The 21808-nt window shown below is 40.4% G+C and overlaps 1 protein-coding gene across 1 annotated transcript in view; it reads left to right on the forward strand.

The window, feature by feature from the left end:
• Positions 1-21808, forward strand: part of ITGA9 (integrin subunit alpha 9) — a 233362-nt gene that overhangs the window by 168538 nt on the left and 43016 nt on the right. The window contains exons 19-23 of the mRNA XM_054190890.1: positions 5751-5837; positions 7288-7367; positions 10607-10696; positions 13372-13480; positions 16207-16314. Coding sequence (XP_054046865.1) covers positions 5751-5837; positions 7288-7367; positions 10607-10696; positions 13372-13480; positions 16207-16314 — 474 coding nt within the window. The remainder of the gene's footprint in view (positions 1-5750; positions 5838-7287; positions 7368-10606; positions 10697-13371; positions 13481-16206; positions 16315-21808) is intronic.

Consider the following 21808-nt stretch of genomic DNA (forward strand, 5'->3'; position numbering starts at 1 on the left):
AGTTAAATAAATTCTCAACATCTTCAGAACGGGAATGTTCTGCCAACATATTATCAAGGCTTCCAGGACATTTGCTCCTCTGTTCCAGACCGTATGTGCTAGTAGCCAGGATTTGCAGGGGAGACTTTTTTCCATCTAAACAACAACAAAAAAGCTTTAATTTAAATGTAGCCAAAGAAAGAGAAATATAAACTGCTGGTAAATGCATTTTCTAACAAGTTGGTGTTTCTTCCTTCTAAAAAAATACGCAGATTATCTTAACAATTCTGCAATGAAGGTATTTTTAGTGCCTTTCATTAGTGATTTTAATACATTCAAACATAACAGCTAATCAGAAGAGTGTTTAAAAGGGTGAGGTCAACTCTGGCACAGATAATCAACAGTATTCAGAGCCGCAGTGAGTTTAGCCTAAGTTCAGAAATTAATATAACTTTCTGTTGACTACCTTGGTATGATTTTATTTAAAAAAAATAATCAGTTAGAGCCATAGCTGGCACATCATTTTGCAAGTTGAGTATTGTTCTGTTGGATCTCCCTGTTGACATTTCAGATGTAGTATCTCCTATTAGCTTGTGTGCTTAGAAAAGCAGAGAGCTGGCAGGCCATAAATGAGTGTGAGGATAGTTGAATTCACACCTTCTCTGTGAGAGCACTGAGTGATACATACACAAGTAACCTATGCTTTTATATTTGTTTGCTTTTGATGATAGTCGTAGTTTGGTAGAAGAACTGTAGGATAGATAAAAGCCTGGTATTGAAGGTGGTTGAAGGAGAGTTAACGGGTTGGGGGAGATTACTTTAAGGAGATGTTTGAGACCAGGAGCTGGCAGCCAGTCATGGGGGGGCATGAGGGGTGGGAGCAACTTGAGGAAGTGTGCCGATGGACCTCATCGGTTCAGAGGAGTTGCTCTACCTTTGGGGAAGAAATGAATGACCCTAAGGGTGGGAAAAATAAAAACAGAATATGATTACATGAACTGACAGATCAGGCTCAGGAAGGTTGGAGGGTTTTGGTTGGACGTAAGTGAAGCAGAGAAGGGTCAGGGTTTATCGGCTGATCAATAAGTCACCACATACGATCTATGTGAGACTGCCTTGGGGAAAAAAAACATACACGATCCGATTTGAAAATAGTTAGTCAAGGTGAAGCTGAGGAAGTTTCAGTATCTTTCTTTGGGCTGTGCTGCTTCACATATGGTGGTCATTTTTGGTCATCCACATTCAGGAAGAGGGAGCTTAATTAGGAGTAATGTGTTGCGCTGGTATGTCAACATGAAGGCTCTTCCCAGAGGCAGAGTCTGTGACCTGTGACTGTTTTATCCAGAGCCAGGCAACCTTTCTTCCACCAGCAGTTCTTTCTTACTGTTTTCTTAAGGCATTCTCTTTTCCTCCTTCTTCAGTCTTAGATTTAGCAGTTAACCAAGTTGAAAAGGAGCCTTCAGGGTCAAAGTAAACAATATTTAAGAAATCTTCTAAAAATGTTTGTTTCAGGAGAAGGGGGGGACAAATAGCAGCTGTCTTTGAGCAGGGTTTGGTTCTAATAAGAGGCCTTTTCCAGGATCATACCTGAATTAATCTGATCTTGTGCTCCAGCTGGCACTGGTCCCACCTTTGTACCATGAGAACATTCATTGGGCCCACTAAATACTATTAAAAGGAGACAAGCTTTTTAAATGCGAAAATACATGCAGTGAAAGACTTATCTGGTATGACCTGTCGTACTGCTGACAAGCTATTTTCTTAGTGAAAACCTGCCTTATGTGGCCTGAAAAATGTGTGGTTCTCTTGCAGTCCAGTTACGATCTCTGAGATAGGAAAAGAGCAAAATCTGGGGTTGTTCCATGTGTTAATATCCCCAGATCATCAGCAAGGTGAAGTCAGCAAAAGGCTGAATTATGATAATGATCCCGTAATCCAGTATCCCATCTATGTGGTTAAAATGCTTGACTCTTGCTGAAATGCTTTTTAGACCAAACTGAATGCATTGTTTAAAGCATTCGGATTGACCTAGCTTGTCTACCTGTCTGAAGCTAATTAGTCTGTGAGCCCTGTACTTTCTTCTGTTTAGGTATCTTGAGTTGGTTTGGGCAGCAAGGATTTGACTGCACATAGTGTTACGGATTAGGGACAAGAATATGAGGAGACGTTACTCCAAAGCACATCCCACATTGTCAGCCTGTAGTCAGATATACTCAGAGCTCCCGTGTTCAGTACCTGCCTACTTCTGCTGAGGCCGGTACTGGCCAAAGATACCGGTGGAGGAGACAGTTGGTGTCCCCAGTGAAGCCTGCATGGCGCACCAAGCAAATATCTGAAACAGCAGAGAGATGGGTAAGAACATGACCATTGCTGAAATTTCTCTTCTGAAGTCTTAAATTTAGCAAATAGCAACATTCCAAGGTTGCTGCTTCTACACCTTATATTAATATGATCATTACCAGCTTCCTGCACTAGTCAGTTGAAACCACACATAGTATTTACACTTCAAAACACATATGTCCAAAAATAAGGCCATTTTGTTACATCTCTGCTCATACACCTATTTACATGCCCCATGGATTATGTTTGACAGCATTATGCTACAGAATTTAGGGTGAGTTGTTGTTTCCATGTGTGCCCCTTATAATGGAGTTAGGACTTGGCTGTTTCATTGCTCATGTTATAATTATCAGGAACTTTTCTTTCTGCGATAAAGGACTTTGAGAAACAGACTGTGAGCCAGCCGGAGCTTCATGTTTCTCGTACCCAGGTCTGCATATGTTATGCAGTAATAGTACAGCTATTTGGCTAATTAACTTGCTATTTATCTGATTGTCTTTCCTAAGAATATGAAATGCCGTGAAATGTTTCAGAAAGAAAACAACGTTGTCCAGATAAAGCTTCACACTGTCTCCTTGGAAGGGAAACTTCCAACCCCTTTGGCTATGTTTTCTAAGCAAACTAGAAACTGCTATGAAAACACATGCAATAAGCTGGGTTCTCAGCTGTGTTATATTGTCATAGAGAAGCATCGCTCACTAAAAGCGTTACCTAACATCAGTAAGAAGTGGCATCCGAAATTTCTGGAAGCCCTGAGTTGTGCTGTTTCTGTTCCCTATTTGCTGGATAAGACAGCACCAACCCTTCAGTTTGCTGGAATAGTGTGAAAACTGAATTTATTTAGTGCTTAAAGAGTGCCCACATGTTACAGAGCTGAACACCACAGGAAGCCTCATGAAGAAACAACTTTCTCTCTTTCCAAAACAGTGCTTTGCAAATAAAGCCTGAAACCAGACAATGAGCAGTGAAGGAAAAATGGAATTTTTACTCATTAGCTGAGCTTCTCCATCCTAATCACAGAGCAATGTAAGGATCCATGGGAAAAGTTTTCTAGGTAGCCTGTGTAATTTAGAAATGTGCAGAAGGCTGAACCAGAGTGATGCCAGGCAAACTTATTTCTGCTGTTTCCTAGCATTGAACAGTTTGACTTTGCAGCGTTAATAGAATCATAGAATATCTCAATTTGAAAGGGACCCATAAGAACCACCAAGTCTAACGCCCTGCTTCTCATAGGACCTAAAACTCAATCATATGACTAAGAGTGTCGTCCAGATGCTCCTTAAACTCTGACAGGTTTGGTGCCATGACCACTTCCCTGGGGAGCCTGTTCCAGTGACCGGCCACCATCTCAGGGAAGAATCTTTTCCTAATGTCCAATCTGAACTTCAGTAATGTTGTGTTAATATGGTATGCTAATGAAGCCAGAAGGTCATTCAAGTCAATCCTCCTGTATCCATTAAGTTGTTGCAAGCAGCAACAGCAAAACCAGCCAATGCAACATTATCTGTTGTTTCCTTAACAGGCCATTATAAAACAACTGGCATCTGCCTGCCTGCTGTCAGGGCTGCAAAGGCAGGCAGCCGCCAACGTGCAAAATGAAGAAGTACTGCACTTCTTCCATTATCAAGATGAGAGTTCTTTCTGCTGAAGTGATATGGCCTTGAGGAGAGGAGGCAGCCTGTTGGGTCTGTCTGGTCACTGTCACCACCAGGCAGCTATGTAAATAGAAACCCCTCTTGAATGAACAGAGGCTGGGAGTTGATGAAAGAGAGTTCATAGGTTGCCACAGTTAGACAGTGAGGAACATTTGAACAACTCAGAACCAAGAATGTTCCCAGAGGAAACAGCTGTGAAATTTTTCATTTGGTTACGCAGCTGCTTAAAGTTTGTGTTCACTTGATCACTCACAAAAAACTGGAGAACCTCCCAGATTGCCGAGAGGAAAAGGCAAATGAAGGGGATGCTTCACCGTGAAGCACTTGCTCTGCTGTTTTGTGTTAAATGGAGGAGAAAATCTTAACACAGCATATGAGGACAGCAGCTTTGTATGACAAACATTTGATGTGCTGGGCAGTGCCATCTTTTGTATTTCTGGAAATAGAAGCCTACTGAAGATTTCAAGAAAACTGATCCATGAAGAAGGTGGTGAATGTGGAGGCCGCTGTTCTGGCATCTGAGTAGTACGGGCGTAATATCACACCACCAGGCATCTCCAAGCATGCATGGATTTTCTATTTACGTTATTTTCTTTTCATATGAAACCAGTGAAATACTGTCTTGAGTGGGATAAGAAAGGTAATGTTAGGGCTATAATTTTCTATACATGTGTGCCCTGATTTGAACCATGATTTTGAAGATAAAGGAGACCTTGTCTTTCCGATATCACAGGAAGCAGTTAAAAGATCGAGAATCTGAATTATGTCAGACTCGTAATTAAGATAATAGTAATGTCTGTAGAGCTGTAACGCCGTGCTCGGGTCAGAACGTGAAAAGCAGAAAGGCATTTCCTGGAGATGCTTATAGCCTGAGTTGATGGTTCAGGAAGCTACTTCCACATGTGCTTGTTCCAGCTGAGAATGGTACTCATGTAAATGCTTAATTTTAAGTGCATATTTAAGGCAGAACTCATATTTGAAGTGATTTGGGAAATGTGCATAAGGAGACAGAGCCCGGGTTTCACAAACTGCTGTCGATACCAAAAATAGATCAAATAAATCATATGTCCTGTAGCTAAGAGATTCTCAGCTACATGTCTAGAATAGAATTAATTTCTAGATTTAGATGTCTAAATTTAGGCATTCGTATTGTAGCTGCATAACATCAATACCATAGCTCCAGTGATGATCTAGTCAATAGTAGGGCCCAGGGAGGTATTCAGCCCAGTCTAAGCTGAACATCTGCATTTGGTCTGCTGGACTGTTTTCTACATCCATTGACTACGATTTGAGCACTGACACCTAGATCACGTAGGTGCCTACACAGCAGGTGATTGCTGATAGTGCGTATCAGATTCTGAAATTGCATCCTAATCCTGAAATTTAGTGAGATGAAGTTGTTCACAGTGACAGGTTCTGGACCACTTGAAAGCTATCTTTTAAGAAATAGAGGGGAACAACTGGTGGTCTGAGTTATCCAAGAACTTGGGCTGATCCTGTGACTCTGATGTGTTTAGTCATGCAGTATTTCCCTGTGGTCTGTCTCTCAAGAAATGTTCTGATGGTTGTCTTCCTAGTGCTGGTCTGACTGAGGTGGAGTAAGGAAGTGCAACTCTGCACTTTTTCTTATTCAGTGAGTATTAGTTTTATGGGAATACCAGTGTTATGGTGGGAAATGTTTAGTTTTCTACAATACTTCATCACAATGGTATTTCTTAGTAATCTTCTTTTTCTCCCCAAATCTATCATCTCATGGTCTTTTTTATTTTCTTACAGGAGGAGCTCGGCATTGCCTGTGAGTTGCTGGAGTCAGACTTCCTCAAGTGCAGCGTGGGATTTCCTTTCATGAGATCGAAATCTAGGGTAATGTTGTGATATTTGCATTTGCAGAGTGATGGTCCGTTCACCTCTTTGTCTCCAAGGAGTGGCTGGAAGGGCAACTGCTCTGTTAAATGTCTGTTACTGATACTTTCTGTAGCTTTGTAGCACAGATATCCAAGCCTTTCACAGTTATGGAGGGTAGCTGTCCTCTTTCCCACCAGATAGAGCCAATGGCAGTACCCTGTGCACTGCAGTACAGCTCTTGAAAAACTATAAAAGAATTGCATCTATGAAAAACTTAGATATTTCCTCTGCAGAAAAGTAGAAAAGGACTCTCTTATTTATGTTGCCTTATTCTGTTTTATTTTTGTCTTCTCTCACATTAAAATGCAACTGAATTTGTAAAAATTACAATGAAAATCTCTTAATGACTTTATCATACTGTGGTCTCCTGGTAGCTTTTAAAGAGGATTTTGTTCAGTAGTAGTAGATGAACTCTCTGATAATGTTTAGAAATGCAGCTGGGTTCTTTCTGTCACTAAACTGAGCTGTACAAATGACCAACCCAGAAAGGTGAGAAGATGAGGGATAACTTCAGGATGACCTGAACAAAATTAGTCTGAAAATTTTCAGAACGTTTCAATTTCAAAAACTAATCCTTTCCATTTGAATTGACGTATCCTTTAACCCGACGTGAAATTTTTTAGTTTATGTGTTTTATTGACATGCGCTTTTTAAACATTTAAGAAGATTCTAAATAGAATAGAAAACATAAATGCAGTAGCAAAATGCTATCTGGAATGTAAGGATTTTAATGTTTTGCTTCAGATTGACATAGTTGGGTTATCTTCAGGTTTTTTTCAGGAAGCCATTGAAATTAGCTTGAACTTAGAAACTATTTCAGTTGGCCAAAAACCATTTTGGAGTTAGGTAGAAATGTTGTTGCATGGAAAAGTTAATGTAGTGGTACAGTGGTCGTCAAAGTAATATGCTTTCTTCAAAATCAGTAAGGTTCTCTTTTTCAAAATTAGAACTTGATTTTATGCATTATGATGAGTGCCCTGAATGCTGCTTTAGTTTGTGCTGGTTGCTTCAAGTCTCTGTGCAGGCCTATGGCATGATCTTTATATCCCCCAAAGATCCCTTCACCAGCAAGTAAGGTATAGATTGGTGCTGTGGTAGTTTCAGGTAGTGATGCCCTTGTACTGGAAGACTCTTTCCCTGGCACATGATCTCCTCAAGAAGTATCTTTGAATGCGATTGTAGTAAAGGCCTTTTCACAATGAAGGAAAAGCTGGACTGTCTAGTATTTGAACAGAGACACTATGGCTAAAATTTAAAAGCAGCTCTACAGTAGAGGAGGCTCTCTTACATGTATCAAAATACACTACTTCTGTGCAACTAGGCCAGTTAACTGTATGTGAAGTTTCAGAATAAGTACATTTTGAAACAATATACAATGTCTCTAAATACCATTTTTTTCTTTGCACAGTATGAGTTCAGTGTGATCTTTGACACAAGCCATTTGTCTGGGCAGGAAGAAACGCTTACCTTCCTTGTCACTGCCCAAAGGTAAGGGAACATTTGTACATCTTGATGACTTGGATATTCTTTGTTGCGTGGAGTGTGCCTTGCATATGCTTGACAGTTAGGGGATATTAGTTGTAGATACATGTATGTGTAGTAAATGAGGTTAAATTACTGGGGCCAAATGCATGTATTCTGGTAATACAGAGGAACCCTGTGACACAGCTTCCTGAAAAATGAGGTAGGATCATACTTAGGCTTTCTTTGCCAGGCAGTTGCAATTCTGAAGGAGCATTTTGTGTTTTCTCAGTCGGAAGGCCCTTGCGTTTCTGTGCCCATCCCTTTGGGCCCTGCATCAAGCTCAGCTCAGCTGCGGTTGACGATCAGCACCAGGCAGACCCGTTTGTTCCAGCATTCGAATGAAATAAGCATGCTTGGATGCAAACCAAAAAAGAGAAATGCTTTCATCGGGTGGTGAGGGATCTCCCCGACAGTTTCCAAAGTTGCACGTCTATTACCCACCCCCCCCCACCCCCCCGGCCCGGATCTTCATCAAGCTATGACAGACTGAGTGAAACAGCTGAATAGGGTACTTCCCCAAGGGCACTTGGAGCAGGCATTGAAGTAGTGTGATGCCAAGTATGCATGCCATAGGGATTTTGTCTCACGCGAAATAAAAGGTGACACACGTGCTCTGTGCTTCCGAAGATGATGTGCCACAAAGAAGCAGACTCCGTGGGTGATTCAGTCACAGGCACTGTCCGGGTGTGTGCTGACAGGAGTACAGCTGCATTAACCCGCGCCATGCACTGCTGTTCTGACGTGCTGAGCGTGTGATTGGTTCCTGCTTCCACTTACTGCGTGAGTGGACCAACTTCATGCCCTTCTGTGTCAAAATCAGGATCTCCAGCCTGAAGTCTCCTCTCCAATTTGATGACACCTCACTGACCAGCTGGAGATGAGAGATGAGATGTAGCAGTTGCTGAGTGACTGCTCTCATAAGGCGTGGTCCTCCCCTGCAGTAACAGCTGTAGGTGGGAACAAGATCCTGCAGCATGTGGGGCTGGTATGAAACACTGAAAGTGAGATCACGCATCAGAGGGGCAAGATTATGTTTTGCACATTAGAGAAGTTTTATTCTCCGTGAGGAGAAGTTCATCATGTGTTCAGATGACCCTGTGATGCTTCTAGGTCAGGGAGACGCATCAATATCTGCTAGGTGAATGCCAGCTGGTGCAAAGATGGGTCACCACTGCTTTAAATTTGCCCAGCCAGTGTTTTCCAGATTGTACCACTCATTTCCCTGCCTTGGATAGCACAGGGCTTTCCTCTGTAACCTCACTTCTCAGATTTCTGTGCCCTACCAATGAGATGGGTTAGTCAGTGCCTTTAGATGGAGCAAAGAAATAAATAGTGGTTTGTACACATAGTATGAATGCTCAGAGGGGTTAAGAGAAAGTTTGTCGTTTCCAAAGGATGAGTGGGAAGACAATTGTGTTTTGAAGGATTCAGCTGAACTTCCAAATACAACAGTGCAGGTCCCAGTGCTGATTACCCTCATTTTTTCTGTGACTTTGGGAAAATGGTTCAATTCCCTCACTGTCAAATGAGTGTAATAAAATATTTCTACCACAAGAGTTGCAGGGAGCCCTGGGATATAGTCAGTGATAAGGAAATGGAGAGGAAGCGTCTGTGCTGTGGCCAGACTGCAATGAGTGGGGACATTGTTTCCACACAAAACTGGAGCTAGTCTGGCAGAAATGTCTGGACTCAGAGAAGCTATGCCATGCTGTCACGGGAAGGTAAGTATTGCCCTTCAAGTGGACACTTAAGCCTGTCCCTTGAAGCTGCAAATTTGGCAGTAGCAAATGTAACAAGAGACTGGTTCAGTAGTGGGAGGGAGAAACTGGAGAAAGGACTAAACATTATATTACATTTTCTCTTTTTGTTTTTTTAAAAACAACAACAAACCCTCTCCTGTGCTTCCTGGTGTGTACTATTTTTCTAGAGCTACATTCTCCTTTTCTGACAGTACCTTTGCTCCATTTGAAACAGATAAGCACATACCCATGAACCCTGTATGGAATTCTACTTGCATATTCTGCTTGCCACCATGGTATCTCGGTATTTGTGTTGGCTGAGAAATGTCTCTGTTTTGGACTCTTCTTTGAGCCTATTCAGAGGAAAAGCTTTTATTAAATGTTTTTTTTCCTGAGACTGAAAATTTGTGGGTTTTTCCATCTGGGCCACAGGTTTATTAGCAGACACGGCCAATGTGTCAGTTGCAGAACGTTGAGCTGTCCCTATGCATGTATATAGCTAGAACAGTCTGGTTTTGTAATCTGAGCAATTTATCATCTGCATGGTATCACTTGGGATGTTACTGCCTGCTCTTGCCTCAGTGATACTGTCCTTAAATAAATAGGATCATCCCTTTTGTTTTGCTAGTTTGATTGTGAGTAAATCTAATGAACTGCAAGGCAAAAGTGATTCCAGAGTCTCTGCTAACGAAATGGGAAATATAGGTAACATCTTTCAAGAGTGTTCTTCCGAGTTGTCACACACCAAGCAGACTAGCAGACTCACCATCATAATTAGAATAAATACAAGTTTGCGTGTTGGACATGCATTTTGGGTACCTTTCCCAGACTTCATACATAAGTGTTCACACTGAAATAAACTGACTCAAATGAGAGATGATTTCTTAGTTTTCTCTTTCCTCCTTCTGCTTTTGACCAGTTGAGGCAAATGCCTTTGAAAATGTAAAGTAGAAGTGCTTTCATTTTGGCAACTGAAGACAGGCAGAGGGCATGGAACTGCTGAGAGGTTACAACCAGTTCTGTACGATTGTCTCACCCAAAAAACTGCTTGTATTGGCACCACATTGGTGCTGTGGTACAGTGCAGGTACAATGAAAGCACAGTTTCATTTACTGAGTCAAGGCTCTCCATGGGCTGCGTGTATCCCTCCCAAGCTGACATACAGTCAGGCTGGGAGAAAATGGACCCTTGCATTGGAGTCTCAATGTCCTTGTTTCTCTCCACTATGATGGCTGCTGTAGTTCTGCACTGCACAGCTGCAGAACATGTTTTATGTGTGTGCCCTCTCCAAGGTGGGATGAACAAATGTAACTCTTAATCTTTAACAGGCTTCTTAAGGACAGCTGACATCACCCAAACGGAGAGCCTCGGAGTACAAGGCAGAGAGATGCTAGCTTTGAAACTGTGTGATATATTGCAAAGACTGTCGATTTACAGCATATTTATTTTTCCTTTCTGGCACAGTGGAAACTTAGAACGCACTGAATCTCTGCATGATAATACTCTAACCCTGTCGGTGCCCCTGATGCATGAAGTGGACACATCTATCAATGGGTAAGTACCAGTCACCAAATGAAAACAACAAAAATAATAATAATCCTAACAATAACATCTGAGTCTCTTCCAGTGAAAAACTGAATTCTTCTCTTTGTTTACATGTGGCCAGACTGTTGCTTTTTCCTTGTTTCCCAGACTCTGGAAATACAGACAACCTCAGTCATTATCTGGGAATTTTATTTGTCATGCCTTTCATTCCAACGCTGTACCTCTTTCTCACTCCTTTCTAGTTAACACTTATAGCAGGTATTTTAGTGATCATGTTTGAATTCATGTGATTCTGTACATATGGTGGACCTTAAAATAAAATAAAAAGAGAGCAAGTAAATCACACCTTATTCCTTAGGGCATGTCTTTAAGGATGTGGTTGAGAATCATCAGGCCAAAGGTTAGGGTCAAATGTTCTGGGATTTAAAGGAGCTTGGTGGAGTCTAGCTGTTTGCCTTTCTGTTTAATTTCACAATCAGAATTTGCTTCTGTTCGTTTTCCCACTCCCTCTGCTCCCTAGTCTGTGAGGCATCCGAATACGAACCAAGGAAAATCACTCACCCTTTGACTGAAATACTTCTATAACACATAGCTGTTGTCCTCTCCCCAGGGCTGCAGATGTGCGAGTTCCTGCCTTTGTATTCAGGGGTCTTCCCTTGCACTTCTGCATTACAATCTTAAGTCTAGAATGAAAGATTTGGGGTCAGTCCCAACAGTCAGACTGTCCTCTAGCACAAACAATGCTCGAGTTGAAACTGGGGGACCTGGTCACTGGAGGTGAATTAGCGTCCATGTAGTCTGAGAAAGTTGACATTCATTCCTAAACTGGGGAAGCAAAAATTAGCAGCAGTGTCCCCAAGAGGTCAGTGTCTTAGTCACCATTTATGGCAACCTCCTGGGAATACGTATTGTCTAAATGACCAGTGCAGGTTGGCATCAATAGCAAAAGGTTCTCTTGACCAGTGTGCTAAACATGTAGGAACAAAGTTACCTGCACTGACATGTGATTTGGCTGAAAAGCTGGGTAAACTCAGATTCATGGCCTAGTCTGGGTTTTGCAACATGAAGTTGATTTGTTCTCTTGTTGCATAGAAATAAAATCCCTTAATTACTGCCACAACAGTCAGAATGGGTAGAAGATATGCCTGAGCCTGCTCGGAGAAGTCAAGAGCACTGTCAGACTTCACAAGATGACTAGCAAGGACAAAAATCTCTATATTGAGAGTACAGTCTCAGCAGCCTGTTCTGGAAATTTTTGAATGCTTTCATTGTTACAGATTATGCAAATTTAACTCTGTATCCCTTGCTTCTTGATGCTTTGATACAGATTGATTTTTGTACAGCTTTACAGATATGAATGCCTTCATCTGTCTTTAGGTCTGTTTTTCACCTACAGAATACTGCATGCCAAAAAACCTGATAAAAATGGGGCTCTTTTCTTTCTCTTCAGAATGTACTTTTTTGAAGCACAAGGTCTCTGAATTTATAAGCCCCACCCAACTGACTGTGTGGATTATTTTTTTCTTTCTCTTAGACAAGGCTTAGTTAATTAAAGTTCAGATAAATGTCCAACTCCCAGGGAAAAGTTGGGTTTATTGGAGGGCACAACATTCCCAGGCATGGTAATATTAGTAATACTCTTTTTTGGACAGTGTTTTTTTTTTTTAAGTTTATTTTTATTAGCAATCCTGCATTTGAGTCTACGAGAGCAAACTTCATCCTTGGTCATAAATAGCCCGGAAGGGCTTGTACCATGTTTGGGAGGAGCCTTCTGGCACAACTCCATAAATGGGAGGGGTAAATCTGCGTCTTGCTGTTTCCCCTAGCAATCCCTGGCATAGGAGGCAGGCAGGAAAAAAGGAAATGTACCTAAACAGGCTTAAAATCCTGTCTCAAAAAACTCTGATCCAAAAGGACAGGCTGAGAAGGAAGCAGAGTTTTAGGCAGTCCCTTACTAAGGTTTGTCTGAAATTACACCAGGACCCTTTCCAGCCAGTGGAGCAGCCTGACATTAGAGGGAGGCACAAAGGATGCTTAAAGCACTCCTAGTCCTGCAGGATTTCCAGGTACTGTGTTGTGCTTCCAAGTCTTTTCTGATAAAACCCTCCTGCGTTTTACTTTGTAATAAGACGATAAGAGTAGCTGAGAAGACTTGGCCTGTGCCACTGTAGTTGAAAGCAAGTTATATCCCCCTCTACCCTTCCCTTTAATCATCTGCTAATCATAAAGGTAGTGAAGCTTAGATAATTAATGAAGTGTTTATTCTTGCGATGCTCGGTAAATGGTAGATAAAACTGAAATGTTACTTTAGTGAATATGTAGCTGAAAGTATTCCTATTAGTAACTGTTCCTTCAGGTTAACTTGGTAGTGCAGTGATTTCCTGTGTTACACAAATCGTCCATGGCAAGCGGCCCTGGAGAAGAGGTTTTGTGATAGGAAAGGAGAAAAAGAGATAAGTAATCAAAAGAAGTCTGCTTCAATGATGGGATGTTAACCTGGGTCAGCTGAGATGCTGCTTTTGTAGCCTAGTGTTGTCAAGAGGAAATCAAATCACAAATTAATGTAAAATGGTTCCATAGAATTTCACATGACCCAAAAGCAAGGGGTGCAGCTCAGCTTGCCATAAATATATTTCAGTTTGGTGACAAACGCAGCTTACTAAATCTGTTTCTTGATCTTTCAGAGAAGTCTTCCCTACTTCATTTTTCTACGGTGATTCTGTGGAAACATCCAACTTCGTTCAGTTGGAAAACCACGAATGCCTTTTCCAATCTCTCAACTTCACGCTGCAGGTAAAACTCATACTTATTTTCACAGCTTTCCTGCTTGACAGCACATTCTGGCTTTGTATCTATCTCTTTTATTCTGAGTGTGCTGTGGGCTTTGGTGCATGTCTCTGAATCACAGTATGCTGTGCAATGCATTCTTGATTGGATGCCATATTTACAGTGTGCAGGGTTGGTATATTTCCTTATCTGAATATATTATAACAAGAATTGCCAATAGGGCATCTTGCTTCTACAGGCATGAAGCTGCTACCATTTGTTTTCTTTTACCTTTCATCACATGCTGAGTAAAGAGCTCTAGTTACTCAAGTGCCATATCTGGGATACAGTCACGGGTTCAAAAGGGAGAAGTAGCTCTTTTTAGTGGCATGGTCACTGAGCAGAGGAGTGGGTAAGCCTTTATCCATGAGAACAATCACATACCCGTGCAAGGGATTCAGACTTGCTAAATGCCCCCAGTATGAAAATGTTTATAGCACTACTGATAAGAGTACAGCATAGGGAAGAAACTGTAACACTAACAAGACAGGTGTGAGAAGGTTTGATGAAAGGTCTTATAGCATCTCAGTGTTATTCAAGTATTATCTATAGATTACACTTCACATGGCAGTTAGATGGATTCCTGATGTGGCAAAACATATAGAAGATTTATTGTAACAAACTCTTGTGATGCAGCCAAAATGAACTTGTCTCATTGCCGTGACTGTATCTATTACAAGCACTTCCAGTCCTTTTTGACCGCTAGATGGAACTAGGGAATGATAAATCATGCAAAGGTAGGGGAATCATTTATTCTGAAAAATAGTCTTTCCCCTGTTTTCCCCTTTCTGTTCTCCTAGGCATGAATGCCACTCAGCTCATAATGAATAACACATGTCTGCCTCCGTGGACAGACTGAGGTCCAGAGCAATTAAGCCCCCACTGTCATGCAGTGCCCTTAGCTATTTACTGAAAAGGAGTGAAAGCAGGGTTTCAGGACATTAAAGCTTTTGTGAACCAGGCTATTAATTCTTCTGATTCTGATTTCGGTCTTGAGGGTTTATAGGTCTTCCCCCCTCCCTCCCCCTCAAAGCCAGTCATTGGTTAAAAACAGATAAAGAACAGATGTACTGATGCTTTAACTAGATGAATATTTTCAATAAAACAAAGTGATAACAGGTAAGGGAGAGAGAATCTATATATTGGCAGAGACACCATTTGTCCTGCCCCATCCTCTTGTCTCCATGCACACACTTACAAGTTGCAACATTAATAACTTTTTTTACATATAGGAGTAGAAAATTATACTGTAACAAGTCACAGATCTGCTCTCCAGTAACATAGTAAACCTCATAACTTGATGTCAGAGAGAAAGGGTAGAATTTCATAATGGGCAAAGCATGGTTTGTATCACTGTTTGCATAATTGTTTTTAATGATTTGCCTGCCATTTATTAAACTTCTCCAGATGGAGAAAGTAATAGTTTCTTAACCAAGAAAAAGAGATGATTTACAAAAATATGGGGCTTCATAGTGGTTTTCATATGTGAAAATCTATACCGTGTCCAATGTTAATAAGGAAACAGATCTATGCATCATTTTTTTGAGGTAACAATACGTGCAGTGAAAATGTCTTTTCTGCATTAACTCCTATCTGATCTCAGTGAGATAATCAGGTTTTTTTAAATGTCTAACATGAAACATTATGTTTGTATTTCGTGCAGCATTTATCATGCTCCGTTGTAGTGGGATTTCTCCCCCTGCCTGGAGCCTCAGGGTTTTTGTAAGGATTTGGCATTGTGAACCGATTTTCTTTATCAGTCAGGCATTTCTTCAAATATAAACAGTGTTTGAAGAATGAAAACCTGTTGGGTTTAATATTTGTACTTTACTCAATTAACAACTGATTGCTACATCTTTTGACAGTACTGTCTCAGAGTGGATAAATATTCTGATGGGTTTAGTGTTTTTACTGTATGCACTTATATATGTGGTGTTAGAAATAACCAGGAAATATTTTTCCTAATAAAAAAAAAATGTAGATAGACATGAAAAGGTATTTTCATTGAAATTGTTCCATGGATTGTTTCTTTTCAGCAAAAAACCACAAATTTTGGAATTTTCACTGGATACATTTCAGTGGTGAACTGGAAATTCTTTGAGTTTTTGTTGAAAATTTGTGGGGGGTTTGATAGAAAGCCAATGTTTTCCACTAAGAGTTTCATTTAACTGGAAACCCCAGAACTTGAATGGAAGTTGTTCACATGCGTTTTCTGGCACCTCACTCAGCAAACCCGCAGTCCAGTAGTCACAATCATCATTACTTTGGCTTCTGCTACATAAGGAAAACATGTGCAGAATATAATGCAGTGGTTACCAGATGGAAATGAGAATGTTAACTGAGACAGTTACCAAAACACTCAAAGAGTACTACCAGTGTCTCTGGATATAAGGTAGAAGCCTCATGCTATTTGTACTGATGACAGGTAATTATCCTGCAAAACTGCTTCTTGCCTGATCCATGATTATGTGCCTAAAGACTCTTAGATAAGCTAAACCTTTGACTTTATCCTGGTACTTACAGAAAAAGCCTTAGTCTGAAGACATTGGAAAACTTCCGTAGTATTTTAATTTTTTCAAATTTACCTATACTCCCAGCTCTGGTTCTACAGAGTTTCCCATTTACGAGCAGTCATATATGTTATTTTATTTTTATTTATTTTTTATACATTTATTTGCATCTTTTTCTTACAGGTTTACAATGCTGGACCAAGCACTCTTCCTGGAGCTTTTCTTGACATATCATTTCCAAACCGCCTCTCGGCCACTGGAGCTGAAATATTTCATGTTCAGCAGATGATGGTGAGTACGTTACTCTGTGTTCTGAGCCCAGAGAGGCACTGAGAGCTATCAATGATTGAAATAAAAAAGTTCAGCAGAACTAGATGAATCAGTTGCTTTTTTAGACAATAAAAGGTTCTTTGTATCTGTGGCCAGATCATCATAAGCAGCTGAGCCCCTCCAGCTGTTGACTGCTGTCCCTCACCTAGGCCAAGCAGCTGGTTGTGTGTTCCTGGTTCCTACAATGCAATGTAAAACTAGGTCAGGCTAATCCTGAAAGAAATGTGGAGATCACTTCCCGGAGTCACACCTCCAAAGAGGATTGAGTCTTAACCAGAGTCCGGCCTGATTAAATGGTGTATTATCAGCAGGGTGTGTTACCAAGCTGACTCACGTTCCCTGTATTTTTCTGTGGTTATCTGCAAAAATGCTAGCTAGGTCTGAATACATTATCAGTATCTATTTTTCTATAGTCCATGTTACAATTTGCTCTTTTTGAGTGTTCTTTTAACAAATGTAAGTAACAGAGAAATTTATTCTTTCAACACAGTGTTTTTCAAAAAGTGATTTTGTGTCAACTACAAAGAAAATCAAAATAAACTGTAGTAAAGGAGACACATTCTTAGATTTCATTTCTAATATTTATTTATTACTTTCAAAGCTTTTGTTAAACCACTAAAATACCGTCATTGATACTGTGGTGGCCAAGAGAGGGAAACCTCACTACTGAGGTAAATTTATTGCTGAAATTCAGAGTAATCTGTCTTTGTGAGATCGAACCAGCTCTTTGGGCTACTTGAAAAGAAGTATTTTACTTTCTTTGTTGTTAGCTACTTTTCTAGCCTTTTGGCTGAAAAGTGTTGCCATCCCTCATGCGTAGGTAACTGTGTCACTGAATCTGTATAAATACAGATCCAATAAGATGTTTCTAAGCAGGTTTCCAAGATTTGTACTGTTGAAATATATGAGATAAATGTGTATATGGCTTACAGATGGGCACTAAAGACAGAATCCCTGAGGAAACAGATTTGGGATATTATATGAGGTACCAGTATTGTATAGACTGAGTCAATTCTCCAACTAGACTGACTTAATTCTCCAGCCTATGTCTCATTTTCCATGGTATTGCATTTTAATGTTTTATTTAGTCCAGCCTTATAGGCCAAAGATCACCTTCCCTTCAACACATTGCCTGTCAAAGGATTGTCACCCATTTCCTTTCCCTTCCCTGGTCTCTATGTGCCATGGGAGAGAGTGTGTGTCTCTGTGCAGCAGTAAAGAGGTGGGAGTCTCTTTAAGAGATTTTTTCTGGCCAAATGTTGGTGTCTTCTCTAAAGTCAGTCATGCTATATATTCCTATATAGCCAGGAGAGAGGAACAGAAAACTCAGCCCATCTCACTTGGGGTGTGATGAATTCCTTCTAGGCCTTGCGTGTTTCTCTGCGTGGACTCTTTGGACTCTTCCGGAAGTCTGGGCAAAGAGATGCCTGTTTTGCACACTTGAATTAGTTGAGGTGTGCACTACCCACCAGGTGGACAAGGGCTAATTTCCAGTCATAGTTTGTCATCATTTCTACACAACACCCTAAGTTACACTGGCAAGGATATGATGGACTATATGGTTTTGAATAGCTATTAGAAAAACAAGGCAAAATCCTTGAGTCTTGCACTTAACTCCTTTTTCATTGCTGTTGTACCTCTGATGGCTTATCTAAAGGAGATCCAGCTGGGTAGTGTGGTCTTGGGCACTGTGCTAATAAATACTTGCAGGGTTTGTATCCCTTTTCCCCAACAACAGGTGGCATCTCCCCCAACATTTTTTGAAATCTTTCTTCTGCTTTGCAGTTTGTCTTTGTAGAAATTTCAAAGCGCTGTCATGAGACCTATTTGCATTGCAGGCTGAAGAGTGGTAGTAAGCAAGTATGCTTTTATGAGAGATGTCTGCATGATACACTGGCATACCCTGGGTCATTTCAACCACCAGTTTTGGGTATATGATCAGTAGGACTCTTAATACATGACTTTTTGAGCACCTCTGACATGTTAATAAATGTTATCCAAGCAAATCCTGTCTGGGATAGTGGTTATTCTTGCTTTACAGATAAATAATTGAAACACCAAATGGTTTGCCTGAGGTCACACAGGAAATTTGTGTCAGAGCCAGGCACTGAACCCATGTCTCCCAAGTCTTACTATTGCAACAGGAAAAGCATCCTACTCTCTTTCCTCCTACCTCTCTCCCACTGAGTTTTTATTGACTGCAAAGGGCACTAAAATCATGGAGCTTTTCATCTTTTCACAGACCAAATACACTTAAACAAACAAACAAAAAAACCCTAAAAGCAGCAGATTGGAATGAACTTTGGAAAATGGGTTAGAACAGCTGTTTTTCAAGAGCATTTTTGTAAGCGTAGTCATTAAATATTTCAAGCTTTTGCTTATTTTGAACTTCCCAGAATCTAGACTGCAGAAAAGGTGATAGTATCCTTTCAGACAGTGCAGGTGTTTCTGTAATTATACCTTTATACCTATAATCCGGTCGTTCTAGGTGTCAGTGTTGCCAGACCTTTCAGAATAGCTGTCACTAATACAGAGGATTAGGAATTGTCATTTATCTGTAACTGAAACTGTTGATACAGCATTTGGGATTTGATTGCATCATGGTTTTTGTTTTTTTTTAAAGCTAGTAATTTTTTTGCCTCCTCTGTGATATACAGTACAGCAGTGAAATTTATGGGTGAAAATGCATAGTAAAAGTACTAGAGTTTGTGTCTCAAATACACCTATAACACACAAGATAGTGCCAGGAGCTAATTCCTTCATATGGTGTTGACTGATCTAGTCTTTCAGGCACAAAAAATAATAAAAGGAAGAGAGTCACATATGGCCCACTGGAACGGTCTGTATCTCTGGGAGGTGTTAATAGGAATTATTATCTTGCTGCTCTTAGAGGAAATGACAGCCCTCATGCTTCCTCTGTTCCCGTTGCTCTCAGCTTTTGGCTTGATTGCAGAAACTGCTTTAAGATTTTCTTCCAGAGAAATTTAGGTCACAGAGATGTTTTGACATTTGGAGTTCTGCCTTGGAGATGTTCAGATGCTCTTCAAGGGGTCTTGGGAGTTTCTACAGCACTTCCCCCAACAAAACCCCTAATACATAAAGGAAACAAGTCAACAGTAAAAGACAAAAGTGAAAGAAAATGGATAATTGAAAGAAAACTAGAAAAAAAAAGTGAACTTCCTTTGTATCAGAAATTTTAAACCAAAAGGAAATGGCAGAAATTTTACAAGTCATTTTAATTAGGGAATTTCACCATTGACATTGATTTTACGTGGTTGGTAGCCAGATTTTGCAGTGGTAAATGATATTTTGGAAGCAGCTAAGACAAATTAGTATTTGTTTCTTTTTATATATTTTTGTATTTGCTTTCTGACAGAGGTTACAAGCCAGGTTAAAAACATAATAAATGAAATACCTCAGCTTGTTCCTAAGTGTTGTGATAGGAACACTATAGGTGATGACACAGAAGAGCTTCACCCAAACAGAGTACAGCAGAGTTAATATTAACAGAAATGTATATTCTCCACTCTTCAAGCCATTGATTATCTATTCTTCCACAAAGGAAAAGAGTGCTCATTATACTTGTGTGTGTTTTGGTTTTGAACTGAAAGATTAGTAATTTCCTTTGGGTATCCAGCTAATTTGGAGGGCAAGGGAAGCGCTACTTGACTTGCCAGCCAAGGAGCTGCTTTCCGGGGCATCCAAAAAGATTTTCTCAATGGGAGTTCCTATCAAATTAACCAGGGTATTTCCTGAAGCTGTTGATAAATTAGCAATGTGTCCAGGATTACTCTGATGCTGGCTTTATGGAACTGGATCAGATTGTTGCCTTCCTATTTATTTTATTTCCAGCGAAGGTAAACACAATTATGAGGAATGAGGGACTAAAAGTTGGAGAACCAAGTTTGTCTGTTTAAACTGGAAGCCAACTGCAGTGCAAGCGGACGATCCTCACAGCTCCTCTGGAGGGACCAAGCTCTGCAGGGCTGCCAAGTTGTTTAGACTCCAGTCAGACAATTGTCACCAGAATCAAAGATGCACAGTGTTAACCCAGAGCAAGTGCTGTGTGCGCTTGTGGGTTTTTGGAAGGAGCTATTGCTTTTTCTGTTGCATATGCATAATGCAGGCCAGCAAGCATTGATTTTATTTTTTTTTTAAGAGCCTGTTTAGGTGAATCAATACTGAGGATAAAAAGAACTATATTGTTATCATTGCTGAGATAAGAATCTTGTTGGAAAGTGATGCACGCGTGGCAAGACAGTCTCTTCAAAGAGTTCGCAGGCTAGGCAATGAAATAAAGGGGAATTTGGAGGAAAGGGAGAAGGAAATAAATACTGTCCTCAATTTTCTGATGAGAAACTCCCTCCCTGCATGTAACTTTTGATATCTAAGTGTAGTAATTACTATTTTAGTAATTGCTAGTAATAGAATATTTTTAAATTATTTTATTTTATTATTATTATTTTAAATTACTATGTTCTCCTGCTCTAGTAATCCATGGAGAGAGAGACAGGCATAGAGACAGCTCTAGAGAGGCACTTGTCAGTCTCCACTGACATACAAAAGCCATCTAGTCTCCCTGAGTTTCCCGAGATATCTAAGCTTAGACTTTTAGAATTATCTCCAGAGAGCAAAAAGTGGGTTAAACCTCAGTCTTTTGAACCATTAACCTTGAGTGTGACAGTTAGCTCAAGCCCCTAGTTCCTGGTCTGGCGTTCCCATCACTTTTTGGTTGTGGAGCAAAATAAAAAGTCCTTGTGTTGGAAGGACAAACAGAAGTCCTCCAGTTGTCCTGTTATGCTTGACATATTCACTTCATGCTTCTCCTTTCTTCTGTCTGAGTGGGTGAGACCTGAATTGTGCCTTTACAAAAGCTGGGTATTGGTAAGATCTGAAAAATAAACAAAAGCTGAATTGGAAATGAACAAACAGCATGATGGAGTTGAAGAGAATTCCTTTTCCTAATTGCTTTTTAAGTTAATGGCTGCCTGAGCATGGGGCTGTAGAAAAGCTTGTCATGTTCAGTAAGGAAAGCCGTTGAAATAAACATTATTCTCTTCCTGTGAACATTGAAACAGAAAAAGTAAAATGGAGTCAGTCCCAGAGCCACAAGTCTTTCCTGGCTGATGACAGGTTACATTTTTAAGGCCAGTTTTGTGTAGCACTCATGTCATTTTTCTTCCTGGCATTTGCACAGTAATGTCTGTAAGGAGCAGGAAGACATTAAGGGGAAGAGTTAAAGCTTGCTGTCTTCTTCCCTGAAAGGTCCCAGGCTGCTTGAGGTTTTTCTTCACTTGGATAATGAAAAACAAATCTTTGCAATTTTAAAACCTTAAATGTAATTTCTGCTTATTATTTGTACGTTGCTATCTCCAGTATAAGAATAAGATGCTGTTGCACTCCTGATGTTTAAAACCATAAGCAAAGGAGGACGGTCAGAGCTCTCTAAAGTGCT

Source organism: Rissa tridactyla, chromosome 2 (genome assembly GCF_028500815.1).
Source record: "Rissa tridactyla isolate bRisTri1 chromosome 2, bRisTri1.patW.cur.20221130, whole genome shotgun sequence".
NCBI classification, from domain to species: Eukaryota; Metazoa; Chordata; class Aves; order Charadriiformes; family Laridae; genus Rissa; species Rissa tridactyla.